Raw genomic sequence first — 17,612 nt, 5'->3', positions numbered from 1 at the left:
AAGGACGCCACTTTGCGACACTGGAGGCCCTGGGTTCGAATCCCGCTGTGGCGCAAGTGGTAGAAGTGCCGCTGTGCAGCACAGAGGCTCGAATCCCGGGGTTGGACTCGATGATCTCTGAGGTCCCTTCCAACCCACACGAGTCTATTACTATTAATTACCCACGTGTGCTTACAGTGCCTTTAACCCGACCCACACTCCCCACCCCCACCACAATGTCACAGAACTACACAAGCACCTCACTCTTCCAATAGAATTTATTTGCTGTAGATCCATGGTACAGCTTTATGAGCTCAGTTGTTCCAAGCTGTCCCTGCTCACGCCTCAGCTTTGCCCTTTTCTGGGGCCTTTGCTGGGGATTTTGCTGGTGCTTTGGCCGGACCCTTCCCTGCAGCTTTGCCCGCAGCTTTGCCCTTGGTCTGCGCCTTAGCCGACAGCTTGGCCTTGGCTGTGACTTTGGCCTTGGCTTTGGCTTTCTTCTCCTCGTTGAGCTTGTGCTGCAACAGAAAGAAAAAAACAACCATTAGCACCTACAGGCTGGGTTTCATTCAATGCCTCAGATGAGGTCAGGCTCCATCCTCACGTTCTGGGCATGGCGCAGGATGGTGTTGCGGCGCATTGTTTTGGCGTATGGGTTCAGCTTGATCATGATCCTCAGGTTCTTCAGCGGGTTCTTCTTCAGGACCCTGCGGTGAATCTTCTTCCTGGAAAGAAGGGAGGTGTATCATACCATGACTCCCTTCCACAGCTCCCTGTCTGCAAAACCCCCCTAAAACCTCATCTAAGGGAACCATAATTCCTGGTGTTTAGGGCCAGGAAGCAAAGAAACCCCAGCACTATCTGACATCTGGACACAGGGATTTCTGCTCTCAATGTGACGTGTTGCACTTGGCAATAATTATAAGATAATTAGAAGAGGTTGCGCTTGGCAGTTATTAGTTATAAATTCTTACTTAGGAGCACGCAGCGCCTTCTGGATCTCCTGGCTCCTCAGGATTCTCCCAAGGTCTGTATTGGTCATCTTGTGCATCGGCAGGCTGGGAAGCAAACATTCAGAGTGTAAGTTGGAAAATAAAATACAGCTCGTCCAATGAAAACAAGCATTCAGTAAAAATGACCCCCAGTGCTCACTTTGCACACCCAGCCTGGACAACCTGTGGCTCTCTGCCGGGTTATTTGCTACCCCCACATGCAGCTGGGCCAGGTTTTCCTGTACTTACTTGTAGTCGCTCTTCAGGGTGGCGGGTTTGCGCCAGGTGCCGTACAGATCATCCAACTTGCGGAAGGCACTTTCAGTCCAAATGCAGAAACGCCCAACGTGGCCACCAGGAGCCAGTCTCAGCAGGTTCAGCTTGTTCACATCAAGGAGAGTAATTCCTACGGAAGCACAGACACACCTCCCCCATATGAGAAACAGACCATAAAGTACACAGAAATGGTTTTCTATTAGCTTTTACACTACAAAGTTACATAAACCTATGTATAAGTAAGGTGTTTAATGGACATGTTAAAAAAAAACCTCAGTCTTCTCCAGCAACAGACTTAAATGCTTCATTATTGCAATCTCAAAGACAGTCTGGATGGTAACAGACACACAAACATCCTCAACAGCACCAAACCCAATTCATGGGAATAAAATTACAGCTTCTTTAAGCTACGAGTCAGAACTTCCACAAAATCATGTGTTTCAGAAACACGGACCAATGAAGTGGAATCTCATCATATTAGGCTGTCTTTAAAAAAGGAGAAAAAAGAAATAAAAGAGTAAATAAGACCCAAGTTGGAATTACCCGGGATATTGCGGAAAGCTCTGATGATGCCGTTGTCCTCGTTGTAGATGATGCAAGGCCCCCTGCGCTGGATGCGGCGGCGATTCCTCATCTTCCCCTTCCCGGCCCTCATGCGCTGAGAGGCATAAACCTATAAAAGGAGGAAAAACTTGTGAATATTTGAAGAAGTCCAAATTAGAGCAGTAAGATGAAGACAATTCAGTCAGAACTTCACGATCATCACTGATATTCTGCAACACGGACCAGTGAGAAGTTCATCATTCTGAAGACTCAGAAGGGACACGGGCTGAGCTGTCAGCATTGCTGCTCAGCACTGAAGAGAACCGAGTACAAGAGTAAAGCAACATAGGAAGAAACTGACTTTGACTGCTTAAAACTTTTTTTCCCCTACAACTGTTACCGTAAGATTTTTCATGGCATCAAACCAATACAGAACAAACTGCAATTCTTAATTAATTGATGGCAGAACCTAATGATGAGTGTCCTCAGGAACATACCTGTAGCAACTCACCTTCTTTATGTCATTCCAAGCTTTAAGCTTCTTAAGAAGGAGAACAGCTTCCTTTGTTTTCTTGTAACTCTCAACTTTGTCCTCCACAACCAGAGGAAGTTCTGGGATCTCCTCAATGCGGTGGCCTAACGGGGGTTTTATATGGCATTAAGTTACCCACTGACCCTGGTTTATATGCACGTGTTTCAAGGTAAGGCCTTATGTGTTCAGAAGGAATACAAAATAAAATCATGAATCTAACATGCTGGTGTCCTAAAAACAGCAGACAGGTTTCAGTGTAGTCTTATTGGCCTGCCTCAAACAAGACTCAAGTACATTAAGCATCATTGGCGGCTTCTGTGAACAGAAATCGAATTAAACTGCCATTTAATTCAAAGTTCAACCTCATTTCCCATAATCTGTTAACAAGATTGATGTCAGCACTGCTTAACTTCAAACACAGTGAAACCCCCGAATTACCACCCCCAGCTGTACATAAAAATACTCAACGTACTGAAGGAGGGGACTGCACCCTTAATATGAGCAGGCATTTATTATCCACAAGAAACATTTCAAGTCATCTCAGAGTAACTGTTACTGCTCAGGCCATGCAAACGTTCCCAGCAGAATACCCACCTTTAGACATGACCAGCGCTGGAAGAGCTGATGCAGCCAAGGCAGAACAGATGGCGTAACGTTTCTGAGTTACGTTCACTCTGCGGTGCCAGCGTCGCCAAGTCTTGGTTGGGGCAAACATGCGGCCTCCACGACACATCTAGTATCTATAGTTAAGAACAACCCTTCAGAACTATGTTCTCCAATGTGCTGCTTCAGCACTTGCTCAGCATTAACTGCTCGTCAACCATCTGTGCCAGTTCACTGACAGCAGGCAACTGTCACTGAGCACAGAGTAGGACGCAAATTACGACATCATGGCAAGACAGCATCCATCACGAGCCTCAACATACTGCACTTCTGCAGGGAAAAAGGATAGAGGGAATCATCCTGATCATTAAGGCAAGTCTGAATGTGCACAGAGAAGGTGCTAATCACAGTTTTCACAGTGATCTGGATCACAGATTTTAAGGATTTAAGGATTAAGGCCATTACCTCAAGAAGTAGGATTCCATTTCATACTAAGATAATTAAAAATTATTTGCCTTGGATTAGTTGAGATTTACACCTGACACGAGCAGCAGATATGAAAGGATACATTTCCAAAGGCACCTTGGCCAGAGCGGTGCGTTCCACCACCTCGTACACGAGGAATACGAGCAACAGCTCTCCCAGTACCCCAGGACTCAGCACTGGTCTGATGACCTGCCACAGAAAAGAGATCAATGCACAAAGTGACAACACTGCTATTTCCCCAAAGCCACAGATACGCTGAACTTGGGACCAAGCATCAGAACTTCCACTGTTATCATATGGGTCAGAAACACGGACCATTGAAGTGGAATCTCATCATTTCAGCACAACAAATCCTGATCAGTTAAAACAGCTCTTACAGTATTAAGGATCTGGTTAGGTCAGAATCAAGTATGGTAACACAGCTTTAACACAGAGGTCTGCACTGGCACTACTGCTCTTAGCAGGTTAAGATGTTTGTGAATTGCCACCAGAATTAAATTTGAAAGCAAACACATGAATTCCTTGCAAGAAGTAGATATTTGCATCCATGAGCTTCTGAGGCAACTCCAGCAACAGCCATTTGCACAGGGTTATTTTAAATACCATGGGTGAAAGTCTCATGTAGTCAACGTGGAGCAAGGGACTAAAAAACACAGCATTTCATTCAAGTTTTTTGCCTGATAAGGTTACGTTCCACGCAACTTAAAACCAGATTGTTAACAATCAGAATAGTTTCCCCGTGTTCACTTCAAAATCCAACCAAACAGCGCTCATCTTATTTCAGCTCTCAACTTTTTTTCCCTTCCAGCCCAGCTGCATTAAAGCCAACAGCTTCCCCAGCATTCCCCTCCATTCTGGGGACAAACCGTACCTGCGAGCTCGCTGACAGCATAGGGCTGCCTGTTGTTCTTGCGCAGGTTGGTGTGAACGAAGTTCACCACATCAGGGCGAATGGGCGCCTTGAACACCGCCGGCAGGGTGACATTCTTACCAGACGCTTCCCCCTTCTCGGAGTACACCGATATCAGCGGTCGGGCGCAAGCCTGAAAAAGAAAAGGAAAAGCTCTTAAGCACAAGTCAATTAAACTGTTATCATTCAAACCCCTCCGCTATTGCTCAGAATTAAATGTGTCTGCAGTTCAACAGTGCCAGCATGGTAACAGCAGGCAACTGTCACTGAACACTGGATAAGACGCAAATTACATCATCACAGCAATACCATTCACTGACAATAGAGCAGCACGTTCCTCCTGCTGAACACTATGGACACTACAGCTGAGGTGTGAGTCCAGGCGATATCAGAAACACAGGGACTATGTTAGCCTAGAGCTGCAGCTCCGGGCCTTCTGAACAGCTTTCCATCTATTGTGAAAAACAGCTACACCCACAAAACCCACCTGTGTTTATCAGTTTTTCAATGCTTTGAGATTTGGGTTATGAATTAAAGCTGGACTACCACAACTGCTCTAAAATTGCAACGACAGCCAAGGAGCTCCACATCAGAGCACACTGCTAAGGGTGCCCACCCAACAGCTCTGTGTGCCCCACAGCCCCGCACCCACAGCCCTGCAAGAGTTCAGCTCAGACTCTGAAGCCCCAAGACAAACGTACAGCTCAGAATCGATGGAAGGAATCAGATCGTGAGTTACAGCGCATCAGACTGAAACCTTTTCCAGGTTATTTCAAGATAAGAAAAGGTACGTTTAAAAAAAAGAAATAAATCGACCACCCCCCGAGCTATGAGGCCCATCTGTTAACAAAATCATTCTCCCAGCTCGGTGCGGCTCCTGTCGCTCGGTTTAAGGGTGATATTCGCAAACACCGCAGACCGGCCCAGCCGAGATCCTTTAATGCCGCTCCCTCAGCCCAGCTCCACGCGGCCCCAAGATGGCGGCCGCCCCCCCATCCGCTGCCCTCAGGCCGCACACGGCGCTGCCCCTCTCTCCGCTCCCGGCTCCCCCGCTCTCTCATTCCCTCTGATCCCCCCCTCGCCCCGCTCACACCGCCCGGAGCCCCCATACAACACCAGGCCCCAACTCACCATGACGGCAGCGCAGACGCCGCGTGCTGCCGCCTGCCTCCGCCGCCGTCCAACCGGAAAAGGAAGAGGCTGTGTCAGCCCCGCCGCTACCAGCACCGCCGTGTCCCTCCGCGCTCCGCCCCCTCACGCCCCGCCGCCCCCCGAGTCCCACCGCCCCCCTCAGCCCACAGCCCCCAACCCACAGCCCATAATCCTCAGCCGAGATGCTCGGCCCCGCGTTCCCCTCCTCCCCTCACCTCTCCCCACAGCCCCCCGAGCGGAGGGACTATTTTTCTGGCGGAGGGATTCTGTGTGACGAGCTGTTCCGTCACCAAAATCAAGTTTTTAAGAGAGTTTTAATTTACTTTTTTTTTTTAAACTGGGGAATAAAAGCGAGTAAAAGCCACTGCGAGGCGCAGGAGAGAAAAGAATAAAAGAGAAAAAGAAGCAATTGCCGCCCCTGTGAATGGATATAGGCTCTATGTGTGGATATAGCCCCTATGTGTGGATATAGCCCCTATATGTGGATATAGGCTCTACGTGTGGATATAGCCTCTATGTGTGGATATAGGCTCTATGTGTGGATATAGCCCCTATGTGTGGATATAGCCCCTATGTGTGGATATAGGCCCTATGTGTGGATATAGGCGCTATGTATGGATATAGCCCCTATGTGTGGATATAGGTTCTATGTGTGGATATAGCCCCTATGTGTGGATATAGGCTCTATGTGTGGATATAGGTTCTATGTGTGGATATAGGCTCTGTGTGTGGATATAGCCCATATGTGTGGATATAGGTTCTATGTGTGGATATAGCCCCTATGTGTGGATATAGGCGCTATGTATGGATATAGGCTCTATGTGTGGATATAGCCCCTATGTGTGGATATAGCCCCTATGTGTGGATATAGGCTTTATATATGTGTGGATATAGCCCCTATGTGTGGATATAGGCTCTATGTGTGGATATAGCCCCTATATGTGTATATAGGCTCTATGTGTGGATATAGCCCCTATGTGTGGATATAAGCCCTATGTGTGGATATAGCCCCTATATGTGGATATAGGCTCTATGTGTGGATATAGCCCCTATATGTGGATATAGGCTCTACGTGTGGATATAGGCTCTATGAGTGGATGTAGTCCCGGCGGACGTTGATGCTGGCGGCGATGGGCGCGGAGCAGCGGCACGAGGCGGCGGTAGCGCTGTATCTCCGGCTGCTGCGGTGCGGGGGTGGTGTGGGGCCGGGGCTGATGGTGATGGTGTGATGGTGATGGTGATGGTGATGGTGTGGGCACGGCGCTGAGGGGCGGCGTTTGGAGCCGTGCTTTGGGGGGTTACACCGATAAACATTGCGTTCTGCGAGGAGAAAAGCGCGGATAAAACGCGGCTGATACGCCTTTATATTAATTGTTCTTGCAGAATATATGAAGAGGGGAAGAAAAGCGGCCCTGAGTGCCCGTGTCTCTTTGAGGTAAAGCCGTGGGCTGTAATAACGCCCCAGGTCAGCGCTGTGGGCTCGGGGCGGCGGTAATGGCGGCTGGGCGGGAAAATGAACAACTGCCCCTCAGGGAACGGGCTGCAGGGCGGGGGTGAGGAAAGCAAAGGGGAAGGGACTGAAGGATGTGCCATGTTAAAAGGGGCTGTGTGGGGGCTGCAGCCGAGCTTTGTGTGTACGTAGTGTATTAATATCCTTATTTATTTGTTTATTTTTCCTCCAGGATGACGTAGAGATCTGTTTCATTGATGGTAGTTGTAAAAGTCCCGTTGAAGCGTTTTGGAATGGCAGCAGCACGCTGTATGTTCTGCAGCAAGTGGTAAGTGCGACTCTTAGACTTCTTTCAGACATCTAAACGTTAGATGAGCTGTTGGTTTTCTTCCCATCAAACATGCTCATACACTGTGTATTTCTATTGCAGTGTCACAGTGAGGACAGTGACTCGACAGGAGAACCAAGAGCAGACGATGCCCTTCTCAGCTCTCAGCTCACACCCATGGAGGGCACTAACCCAGCTGCACTTCCTGTCCATAGAGCCAAGTGAGCGCTCACACATCTGCCTCCCTCTGCTCATTTCAGTGCACTTTTCCTTCCTCTCTTTTGTCTCTTGCCAATATTCAGCGCCTGCTCTGTTTTTGATCCCTCAAAGTTAAATGCTCAACAGTTTTTGAGTGCTGTCTTTCTGTAGAATGGCACCCCTGGTAGAAGTATTTCCAGCAAGGTGTTGCTGAAGTCCTGGTGCTGGAAAAGCATTTGTGAGCTGTCCCATTGTGCTAAGGGGGCTGCTTTGCTGCAGGTGTGCACAGAAAGCCCAGCAGGACTGAACTGCCTGTCTTCCGAGGGTTCAGTTGGTGAGGCAGGGCAGACAGGAGTTGTTATTGTTACTATGCTATTATTCAATGTTTTACATAACAGATGGATTTTGTTATACTTGCTGATATCCAATTCTTTCCTGTTCCCATCCCCAGGCAGCTTATTTCCTTATACACGATGGCACAAAATCCAAACATGACCCATTTGAAGATCAGTGAACGGGTTGTGCTTCCACCTCTCTGGATACGGTGTGATGGCTCCGACCCTGAGCACACGTACTGGCTGGGAGCTGAGCCTCTCAAAGCTGGAAACAAAATCACAGGGATCAGTTTTCATATGGTTACGTGTGATGGTAAGGTTATAACACTGCATACAAAATTGAATGAGGAGGGCTTAAAAATGAGGGAAAACTAACATGGGGTTCCGCGTTTGCGTGATGTTGGCTTTAACTGCTTCTACTCCATGTCTTTTTGAGAAGGTCTTTGTCCCTAATGCAATGGTGTCTGTGCAGACCTACATTTGCTCAGGTGCAATGACTTAATAAACATTTAAATGTGATCCTACTGAAAATAAAAGCTTAAATGCAAGAAACAGGACTCCTTTCTAGAGGACAACGTGAAGCTGAATGCAATACTCAAGAATTAATTCTACCTGCTAAATATAACTTGCATTTTTTTAAAATTCTTTTTTCTTTTTGCAGGTCCCACAGCTGATAAAACCTGCTTTGTGAGCCTAGAAGAACTCAAGACAACGCATAAAGTCAAACACCATTCATCTCTTGTAAGTCTTTTTTGTCTGGCATTGCTTCTAATTCATTTTCTGTCTACGGAGCTGATTTAGGGAAGCTGTGTCCGTACTACTTAGAAAATCAGCACAACACTACTGTATCCAAGTCTCTTTGAAGTAACCTTTGTGTCTTCTGACTTGTATCTGTCTCTCCTTAGCCAATATTTTCTTTGTGTGAAATGCTTCCAAAAACGTTTTGCAGGAGTACAAAACATCACTGTGTTGTTTTTCAGAGTCTTTTAAAATCTCTTCGTTCCAGGTGACAACAAAAGGATTTGCTCAGTATGAACTTATCAGTGCTGCTGCAATGGATGACACAACTCTGGGATGTGAAAGCAGTATATCTATCGATATTACATGGCACACTGTGGATAAGATTCTGCAGGCACCGCCGCTTTGTTCCACTGCTACACTGGTCAGTAAGGAGCCCTGGCTCTTTCCTTTAATTATGTCATAAATAGAGTAGGGGATAGAAAATATGTTTGGCATTTGTGTTCGTTGTTTATGTAAGAAGTGCTCTACATAAGCAGCATAGTGTATTTGTAAGAAAAACTATTAATTACTCTGTATTTCCTTAGTGAAAATCTTAGGATACCTGATTCCTTAAGTTTGGATCTGACATAATCTTCCTGACCTTTCAGAATATTATGTTGGAGTCCGGGGACCCCAGGAGTCCTGTGTATCCCCTCTATAGAGAGCTGCAGTTTCTCCTTGTAAGTAAAACTGTGAAATTCCAGTTTCAGATGTGTGTGGAATGGTGATGTGTCTGTGTGAATAATTTACTCTATTTAAGACTCCATGTGGATTCTCAAAGATATTCAAAAGTGTTGAGAATACATTTTGAGTTTGGTTTCATGAATCTTAAATACTTGCAGGACAAAGCAGGAATGCCAGAGCCAGGGAATGGGAGAGGCTCCAAAATTCTTAGCTCTGTGGAGCTGTGTGGTGCCTGGGGAAGTACCTACGTTTTGAAGAGTGACATATGAAGAACCTCAAATAGTAACTGATGGGTGTTATTTTGTTTTGATGCTGCTTTTAGGCTTTGGCTGAAGGCTTGAAGACAGGTGTGACCGAGTGGCCTGAGCCCTTGGAGACCCAACCAGCTTTTGAACTGGTCCAGGAATTTCTGATGGGTAACTGTTGTTTGTTATGTGGGAAGAGAGGGATGTCACCTTTCACAGAATCAAAAGAAATTCAGCATAAAACTTCCAAAGAATTAGAATTAGAGATTGTAATTTCTGTGCTGTGCTAATTCGCATAAAGCGGTTGGATAACTAGTCCCAATATACATTCAGGTGTGGTTGGACTGTTTTGTCATGATGGTGACATTTATTTTCTCCTTTCCTAGATTTGAAGAAGAAACAGGATGGCTGTTGTGTATCAGTAAGCAAGAATGAAACAGAGGTATATCCAATTTCCTACCAGTTTCTTTGTCATTTCATTCCTCTGGCAGATTATTTCAGAGTTAATTGCATCTTTTACATCACTTGTGCAGACATGTGAATACACAGATGTAGTGATGTAAAGAAGGATTGCTTGCTTTCTGCTTTTGCAGTTTAAAAGTAATAGAAAAAGCCCTGAAAGGTAAAATTAGAAGTTTTATGGTGGTTCTCTGATGGAAAGTCCACTGTAATTCTTACAGTCAAGAAAGCCTCCCTGTTCTGGACATTTTACGAGTGTCCATTGTGCTTAGTTTTGATATAGTTTTGCATTCAGTTGGCAATTGTGGAGATACTGAGACTGTTTTTGTACGCTTCTTTCCCTTCCTTTTTGTCTTTGGTTGAAGGTCTTTGAATCTAAAACATCCTTTTTCACTTAAACTCTTTCAGGGTATCAAAAGTGACACTGCTGCAGTGGACAGTTCTATAAAATCAATCTTCAGTGAACGAGGAGACCTGGATTTTGCTGAACAGTTATGGTGCAAAATGAGAAGTAAGTGGAGTGTTTTGCTGTGGTGGCTTTTAGACGTTGTTATGGGTTGTTTTATTTGACCCATCCATTGTCCTTCAGTTCTTTTCTGTACCTACAACACTGTATTGCTTTCTTGAGGAAATGAAAGTAAGCTTCTCTGGCTTTTAAGTACTGCTCAGCTCTTCAGAAAATTGTTACCTGTTTCTGAAGGAGCTAATTTTAGCTGTGTAAGACAATGCACTTTCTTACAACACACAAAGGTATTGCAGCACCTAGCAGGAGACACTGAATTTCTTTTGGATTAGAACAGTGCTGAACAGGAGTGTGCAACCTGCTCCGTAGCTAAAAACCAGTGATGTATTGAACTGTCTTTCTAGATCTGAAAGACTTAGAGGTGATAAAGCTGCATGCTTTACCATTCTTGTAGGACTTACTTACTCCTCTATTAGTTTCTTAGATTACTAATCAACTTTTTCCATTGCTGTCAAGCATATGTGATGCTCTGCTCTTTAAATCATATACAGTTCTGTGATCTCTTCTGATTGTTGTTTCTTTAGAGCGACCATTTCCAAAGTCACAATGTGACCAGCTTCACAAAAAGCAGTGCCATCTGTCATGGAATCCTTAGAGTTGGACCTTTAAAGGCCATCCAGTCCAGCTCCCCTGCAACAAACAGGGACATTTTGGCAGTCTGTTTGTTTTTTTAATGAGCAGTTCAGTTTCTGCAAGTACATGTGCTCAGAGATAAGATTTAGCAGGGGGTTGTTAGAGTTGGGGTGCTATGGTTAGGCTGAGGTTGGACTTGATGATCTTTGAGGTCTTTTCCAACCTGAGTAATTCTATGATTCTATGTTGAGCTGTTGTTACTCACTGAGCAGCTGAAGGGAAAGCCTGGATAGATAAATAAAATGTCACATTGTTTTTCTGAAGGTGTCTGTTCCTATCAGGAGTTGATAGATTGTCTCACGCTGGTCATAAAATTCCTGGAGCGCGGTGAAATACAGCCATGGGTATGTAACTGCATTTCACAATCATTTTATCTTTTTCAGTTGCTTGAAGCAGAGTCCAATTCTTGTTGTTTACTTAGCCCTTATTTCCACATTGTTTTGTTGGGGTTGTTTTTGCTTGTCACAGTTTGCATGTTTCCAAGGTGTTGTGTTTCTAAATAACACCGTGGTGTTTTGTACACAGTTACCCCACAGGAAAACTTGTTTAATTTTCAGATCCATCAAGGGAGTAGTGGTTTGCTCAGTAAGCTGATTCAGCAATCTTACCATGGCAAGGTGGAGGCCGTGTCCCTCAGTGGCATCACTCCAATTCAGATGCTCTTGGAGGTTGGTTTGGATAAGATGAAGAAGGATTATGTCAGCTTTTTCATAGGTAAGCCAGGAGTCTGTTGTCGTGATTAGAGATCCATGGGAAAAGCCTGCTTTGTGCAGGAAGTCATGTCAGGATCTGGTTGCTGTGATCTCACTTCTGCCTGTCAGCTGCTGTAGTGCTGTTACTGTAAACCCAGCCTCCTCAGTATTTGTGCTCTCATGCTGTGTACGTCTTCACAAAATTAAGAAATGAGTTTGTTTCCCAAATAACTGCCCTTAGAATTGTGCATTTCTTTTTCTAACTGAAAAAAATCTCCTGGTTGAACCTACAGTAGCATAATGTCAATGTACGTTACAGGTCTGTTCTGTTTTCTTATCTGTCTGCTGTAGGTAATAAGACCTTGCTCTTTCTGCTTTTTCTTCTTTGGTCTATGTGGGTTAAAGAAAATCAGGCAAGGGTGTTTATATCTAATAGCTGTGTTTATACAGTCTGTAGTATATAGATCCAAGGAGGGTGGTTGTTTCAAAGCATGAGATGGGTTTCTATGTGGTGGTTTTTGGTTTTTTTTTCCAAAGTGGAATTAGCTGGTAGGTCACCTGGCTTTTCCTGGATTTCACTTGACAGTATCTGGTAATTGTTTTTTTCCTGTTTGTTTTTCAGGCCAGGAACTTACAACATTAACCTATTTGGTGAGATTCTTTATTTTTAACTCTTAATGTCCAGCCCACTCAGTTGGTGTGTGGGGGGGTATCTTTCCCGTAAGCTGAGTAACTGAATTGCAAATAAGGAGAATGCGACAGTATAGGCAGAAATGTCATTATATTGTTTCCTTATTCATATATTATTTCCCATTTGTCTGGTATTAGCATTGTCAGGCACCAGAGTTCTGACTTTGTTCTGATTCTGCTGGGCCATTCTTTATATCTTTACTTCTCCAAAGAACAAGAAAATGATTTTAGTGAGCAGAGAGCAGGCTGTACATCTGTAGAAATTGAGTGTCCAGTTAAGAGCAGAAGCTGTTTGCTTTTCCAGGATTACTTCATTTCCACATCAGTAGATCTACAGGAGCAAGTCCATCGTGTTCAAAAGCTTCATCATATGTTGGAGATAATGGTCAGCTGTACAGTCTTACTTCAATTTAAACATGAGAACCTCTTCCCTTTGACACAGTAATTATTTCATTTTTACTTTATAAATAGCAGTAACAGACAGACTCTCTTTGATAGTAATAAGTAAAACTTAAGGAAAAAAAAAAAAGCAATCTGAGGATCTCTTTAATTTTGTGTTAGGTTTATGCAGCATTGGACCAGCATTTTTCCAAGGAATGTAACTTTTTGATTCATATTACTCTAGAACTTGCCTGAAATACTATAAAGAAAACCCTCTAAATGAGAAGCAAGTGTTTCAGCTGCCGATCAGACCAGCCCTTGTCAAGAAGTTCTATCAGAAGTAAGATAATCTTCCATGTTTGTAGTACTCAATTCAGGCTGTGAATTCAGATCTGAGCACCTGACTGAATTTGGGTATTTTTTTGGTTATTCTGTCAGTGATCACCCAGAAGTGTGGAAGGTGGACATAACCAGTGGGCACGGCCAAAAGGAGGTTAAAACTACGTGGCAAGTTAGTGCTAATCCTCCTGTTGAACATATGACATCAAACAATATAGGTGAGGAATATTTATGGTGAAATGAAATAACAGAAGTATATTTTTAAAAAAGTTTTTATACTGGGTTTACTGAGAATGTATATTTTCTTATGTATGTTCAGCAAAACTGAAGCAAAGTGGTCTTTCATTAAGAATATGAGGTGGTATTTATAGAACATAAGATTTTCATAAGGTCTGCCTTCTGCCTTCTTAATTTGGCTGAATTATGTTTTTAGAGTTAAAATGGCAGAAGATTTCTAAGTGTGACTGGATTGTTTAGTATCTTACGCAGCTTCTTAGAGCTTCTAAAATCTTTGCCTGTGAATCTGAGAACGGGTCTGAACTTATCTGTTGCTGAGTACTGTCATCTAGTCTGGTAAGCAAACAGGCACTAAGGAGAGGAGGTGTACCTCGCTTCATAAAATCAAGTGCAGAATAAGTGAAAATGCATGAAGACAGGGAAGGATGAAGCATATAGACTGCTATAGAAGTGTCTGGGGTGGGAGTGGAGGGGAGGTTTGTCAAAGGGCAACGCTTTAAAGTTTTCCCATCTTTCTCAACTTTTGTGACATTCTGTCACTAAAACTTTATTTCCAGGAACGGGTCTCAAAATTCCTACACTGTCTACATTTGCTCCTTCCAAAAACACTGGCTAATCAAATCTTTTGTCTATGCAGGTCTCTTTTGTGATTCTACGGTGAATGGAAGCAGTGAAGAAAGAATGTATTTTATTGCAATGGCTAAGTGCAGTCAGGTGCATTTCACATAAACACATGTTGCTGTGCAGGCAGGAGATGAAAGGTACAGTAAAGGGGGAAGTACAGCATTATCTGTATCAGCAGCGTGCTAGAAAGATTCTGGCATTTGGAGAACAACTCATTTACTGAGTGCTTTGCTTTAGTATGCTCATACAATGTGACATGGAGCCCTAATTCATCTGTACCTATCCTGTTTGTTCATAAATGTGCAATTACAAATGTACAGAATAATTATATTGCTAGTATAGTACATATTTTGATACATATATTTCCAAACATTCAATAAAGTTCTATGCTTTGGGGTTTAACATTTTATTTTTACTCATTAAGGATGCACACAGCCATTGTTAAGTTAAGTGTTTTAAGCCAACAAAACAAGCAATATTGCCATGAGTGTTTTTTGCATCAAGAGATATTTCATCCTTCAGATGTATTTGGAAAACCATTCATCCAGGGCATTATGAACATCTACAGTTTGGTTTTCTTCACACCTGAATTTACACTTTGGAGTCTTCCTGGCTGTTCTCATTTCTGCTGCTCAGTAAAAGCATCCCAGATACTTGGTCCTTTCCCATCTTTGTCCCAGGTCCCTTCAGTCTGGTATGCAGAACTTCCAACTCCCCACAAACTCTGGAGGTAAAAAGAAGTGAGTTACAATTTAAACACTTGACTGCCCCCGTCTTTCATAGTAACTTTGCATATGAGAAAGTAATTGATGCACCTTCGTGGCTGCAGAGCTTGCTGTGCAATGTGCACCAGTGCTTTCTGACTGAATGCCAGGCCAGTTATTTCTGTGTGAAATATCACTGGTGCATAAGAAGGCACTGTGTGAAAATGAGGCATAGACTACTGGTGAATCCTTTTATGAAACACCAAGAATGTGATCTAGTTCTTTCATGCACTAAGCTCTGCTACTGTTACCTTACAGCGCTGAAGCAATGCATTGATGGGATGGCAACAGCAGCGTGCTGTAAGAGAAAATAGTTTTCCACATTATTTCTGTGCTGCTTCTGATATTCTCAGTGATTGCAAGTTTAAATGTTAAGGTAAATAAATACAGCAGTTACGGATTTTTTTCCTTAGTATTACACTAGTATTAGGCACTTAAAAACTTGAGCACTAAACCCCGTCGGTGTCTGTATCTTTAAGTTTCAGCTTTGGCTGAATGAAACACATGAGCGTGTGTAGGTATATTTTGAAGAAAGGATGAGGTTTCAGAAAGCAGAACTGAATGGTGGATTTGACACACTGAGCAGTGTGAAACAGAACCAAAGCATTTATTTCACTCATATTCTTTTCTTAAGCCAGTTGCATAACGAAGAACATTTTTAGTGTGTAGTTCTTCAGGTGTAGATAATATGTCAAAAGGGAGAGCTCTCAGGTTCAATGCGTGATACCAAAGAAAGAGAAAAAGCAGTACAAAATCATCACTATTGCAGGTGCTGTCTGCGTATTTTCCACATTGTTTTCTTTTTTCTGGCTTTACACAAGGATAACTGATTGATATTGTGTGTAACTCAACATGAAGAACAGCAGTGTCAAAATCAGGGTCTCTTCACTCTTTCCCCCATCAACTGCATTAAAAATAGTTTCAGCACTTGACGAATGGCTCAGGCACACTACCTGCACAATGCATTCCATACAGAAGCACATTTTAATCAAACTTACAGTTTTGCAATGGCCAGTACTGAAGAAAATAGCTTTAGTTCACGCACAGCTAACTGTGGGGTGTTCTGTCGATAATTGTCATATGATTACATGCTTTCTGGATCTCCTTTGCTCCATTTTTCTGGCACATACCTTCAAAAATGCAATAGAAGAAACAGCTATTTGTATAGTAAAAAGAAAATAATCACCCAATTTAGGCTGTAAGGCTGTTAAAATAAATCACCCCATCGACCCTCTTGTTCTGCAGGTGCTACGTCATCTTCTACTCTGACAGATATTTTTATTTCCCCACATCTTGGCCTTACCTGGTGTTCTCAATGGCTGTGTCCCAACTGAGCGGTTACCAGGGCGTTCAGAGTACTTTTACTTTCCTGGAATAACTGCACAGAATGAATCCAGCTTCCACAAAAAGCTCAGGAGAAGCATCTGGTTGAAAGCAGCGTTTAATTGACTTACAGCCAAAACAAAGCAGAACGATCCTTTTGTATTCATAGTGCTGCAGGAAGGGGTTTAGCTTAACCATACTAATCTTTTAGCATTGAGATCTTTTCCATTGTAGGCAGCTTTCTGGGTGATCTATACATTCCGACCTAATGGGACCTGCTCTTAAGCAAGGCATTTTTTAGATGTTTTTCTCTTGGTGTAGTTGTCTGTATCCAGATGATACTTGGTGGGGAGAGTTGAATAGATAAAAGAGTTTTATTTTTACATGGAATAACTGCCGACCCTGCGGCTTTCTGTGTGTGGGTGAGTCCTGACGGTGGAACCTGCTTCTCAAGGCCTTCGAAGCTTCACAGGCTGAGCGAATTCCTATTTATTCATTCACTTGGGTTTACGCTTTTTAAGCAGTACTGGTGCCCTCTCGTGGTCAGTCTCGCGAATGAGAATTAACTTTGAAAGCATTTTCTGGTAGCCTAGAATAATTTAATTCCATTGTAGTTGTTTCGCTGCCTCCGACGGCAGAAGTGAAAAGCACGTTTGAACCTCAGAGGGCATTTTGTCAGGAGCCCCTTGTTCATCCATGCTATGCTTCTTTCTGCTCAGGATGGACCATGCTCAAGGTGTTGCATGAAAACCAACCAGCTAACATGCTCTGAGAGTAACGGTGCTCATAAAGACCAGTACTGTGTACATAAATCAGCCTGTTGCTGAAGAGCTTGGAGCTTAAGGCACCTTCAGTACTTGCCATGCATTTGGTGTGTGTTCTCTCCTGCAGAAGGTGGGCAGGGCAGTGTGTACAAGTCACTGCAGTGTTGTGTGATGCTGGAGTTACTAGGCTTATTAACGCTGTGCATTATCCATTTCTTGTTATACCACATTTACACATAAAATCATGCCAAAAATTAAGGTTCTGGCATGCCAGGAGACAGATAGTTACTGACAGAGACAGATCACTCCTCCTAACAGGTGATGAGGAGCATCTATCAGAGCTAGAAGAGCTGAGCCCAGTCTGCTGCCTCCCTGCACAACCCAATGCATACAAGCCAGTTTGCTTCTTTAGGGGTGTGCTCACATGTCACTGAAGTCACTTGGCAAATTGTCACTGCCTTCAGTGGTCAGGAGAGCAAGCCTTCAATGTATGTGAAACTGATTCTTTCAAACTACATCTACTAATGGCTGCTAGAAGCATAGTCCTGTTCTGCTTTGTAAGCTGGGCTTACATGAGTTTTCTTCTCTTAACACAGTCTTATTCTGTGATGCTCTCTCCCAGTTTCCTGATTTAAAGCCCAACTTTACAAACAAAAAAAAAAGTCCTGAGATATTTACATTGCTGCAGCT

General features: G+C 43.6%; 2 protein-coding genes and 5 non-coding genes across 9 annotated transcripts; 1 reads left to right on the top strand and 6 right to left on the bottom strand.

The window, feature by feature from the left end:
- Positions 1–239: 239 nt before the first annotated feature.
- Positions 240–5,514, bottom strand: RPL4 (ribosomal protein L4). Its single transcript, XM_015873455.3, has 10 exons — positions 5,453–5,514; positions 4,283–4,454; positions 3,494–3,600; positions 2,917–3,055; positions 2,302–2,426; positions 1,791–1,920; positions 1,221–1,377; positions 954–1,037; positions 584–704; positions 240–497 (listed from the first exon to the last, which is right to left on the bottom strand). The coding sequence occupies exons 1-10, from the start codon at positions 5,453–5,455 to the stop codon at positions 318–320; spliced, it is 1,218 nt and encodes a 405-aa protein (XP_015728941.1). The 5' UTR covers positions 5,456–5,514; the 3' UTR covers positions 240–317.
- Positions 1,658–1,728, bottom strand: LOC116653938 (small nucleolar RNA SNORD18). Its single transcript, XR_004308604.2, has one exon. It is a non-coding gene; the product is annotated as a small nucleolar RNA SNORD18 (small nucleolar RNA).
- Positions 1,989–2,056, bottom strand: LOC116653940 (small nucleolar RNA SNORD18). The gene has a single exon (XR_004308606.2). It is a non-coding gene; the product is annotated as a small nucleolar RNA SNORD18 (small nucleolar RNA).
- On the bottom strand, positions 3,119–3,218 carry LOC116653941 (small nucleolar RNA SNORD16). The gene has a single exon (XR_004308607.1). It is a non-coding gene; the product is annotated as a small nucleolar RNA SNORD16 (small nucleolar RNA).
- On the bottom strand, positions 3,682–3,753 carry LOC116653939 (small nucleolar RNA SNORD18). The gene has a single exon (XR_004308605.2). It is a non-coding gene; the product is annotated as a small nucleolar RNA SNORD18 (small nucleolar RNA).
- Positions 4,525–4,626, bottom strand: LOC116653935 (small nucleolar RNA SNORD16). The gene has a single exon (XR_004308601.1). It is a non-coding gene; the product is annotated as a small nucleolar RNA SNORD16 (small nucleolar RNA).
- Positions 4,696–14,473, top strand: ZWILCH (zwilch kinetochore protein). Of its 3 annotated transcripts, none has more exons than XM_085515227.1 (18): positions 4,696–5,108; positions 6,857–6,908; positions 7,156–7,251; positions 7,354–7,472; positions 7,901–8,097; positions 8,446–8,525; positions 8,791–8,946; positions 9,173–9,244; positions 9,571–9,664; positions 9,880–9,935; positions 10,361–10,463; positions 11,373–11,452; positions 11,666–11,822; positions 12,423–12,451; positions 12,795–12,931; positions 13,116–13,211; positions 13,310–13,428; positions 14,085–14,473. In XM_085515227.1, the coding sequence occupies exons 4-18, from the start codon at positions 7,429–7,431 to the stop codon at positions 14,174–14,176; spliced, it is 1,512 nt and encodes a 503-aa protein (XP_085371353.1). In that variant the 5' UTR covers positions 4,696–5,108; positions 6,857–6,908; positions 7,156–7,251; positions 7,354–7,428; the 3' UTR covers positions 14,177–14,473. The 3 variants fall into 3 exon arrangements, with proteins under 3 accessions (XP_085371353.1, XP_085371352.1, XP_015728960.2); XM_085515226.1 differs by lacking the exon at positions 4,696–5,108 and adding an exon at positions 5,813–5,893; XM_015873474.3 differs by lacking the exon at positions 4,696–5,108 and adding an exon at positions 6,591–6,659.
- Positions 14,474–17,612: the final 3,139 nt, after the last annotated feature.

The sequence above is a fragment of the Coturnix japonica genome, chromosome 14 (genome assembly GCF_054131305.1).
Source record: "Coturnix japonica strain WE chromosome 14, WE-NBRP24, whole genome shotgun sequence".
Classification (NCBI taxonomy): Eukaryota; Metazoa; Chordata; class Aves; order Galliformes; family Phasianidae; genus Coturnix; species Coturnix japonica.
This window is presented reverse-complemented; position numbering and strand designations above follow the sequence as displayed.

What these genes read in the sequence shown, in the direction of transcription:
- RPL4 (XM_015873455.3), bottom strand. An exon ending in TGCTGTCAGCGAGCTCGCAG is followed by an intron (nt 3,601 to 4,282) that starts GTACGGTTTGTC and finishes TTTCTGTGGCAG; the next exon opens with GTCATCAGACCAGTGCTGAG. An exon ending in ACCCTGAAGAGCGACTACAA is followed by an intron (nt 1,038 to 1,220) that starts GTAAGTACAGGA and finishes TTTGCTTCCCAG; the next exon opens with CCTGCCGATGCACAAGATGA.
- ZWILCH (XM_015873474.3), top strand. Translation starts at nt 6,592, where the DNA reads ATGCTGGCGGCGATGGGCGCGGAGCAGCGGCACGAGGCGGCGGTAGCG. An exon ending in GAGAGCTGCAGTTTCTCCTT is followed by an intron (nt 9,245 to 9,570) that starts GTAAGTAAAACT and finishes TGCTGCTTTTAG; the next exon opens with GCTTTGGCTGAAGGCTTGAA. An exon ending in GCGGTGAAATACAGCCATGG is followed by an intron (nt 11,453 to 11,665) that starts GTATGTAACTGC and finishes TTTAATTTTCAG; the next exon opens with ATCCATCAAGGGAGTAGTGG.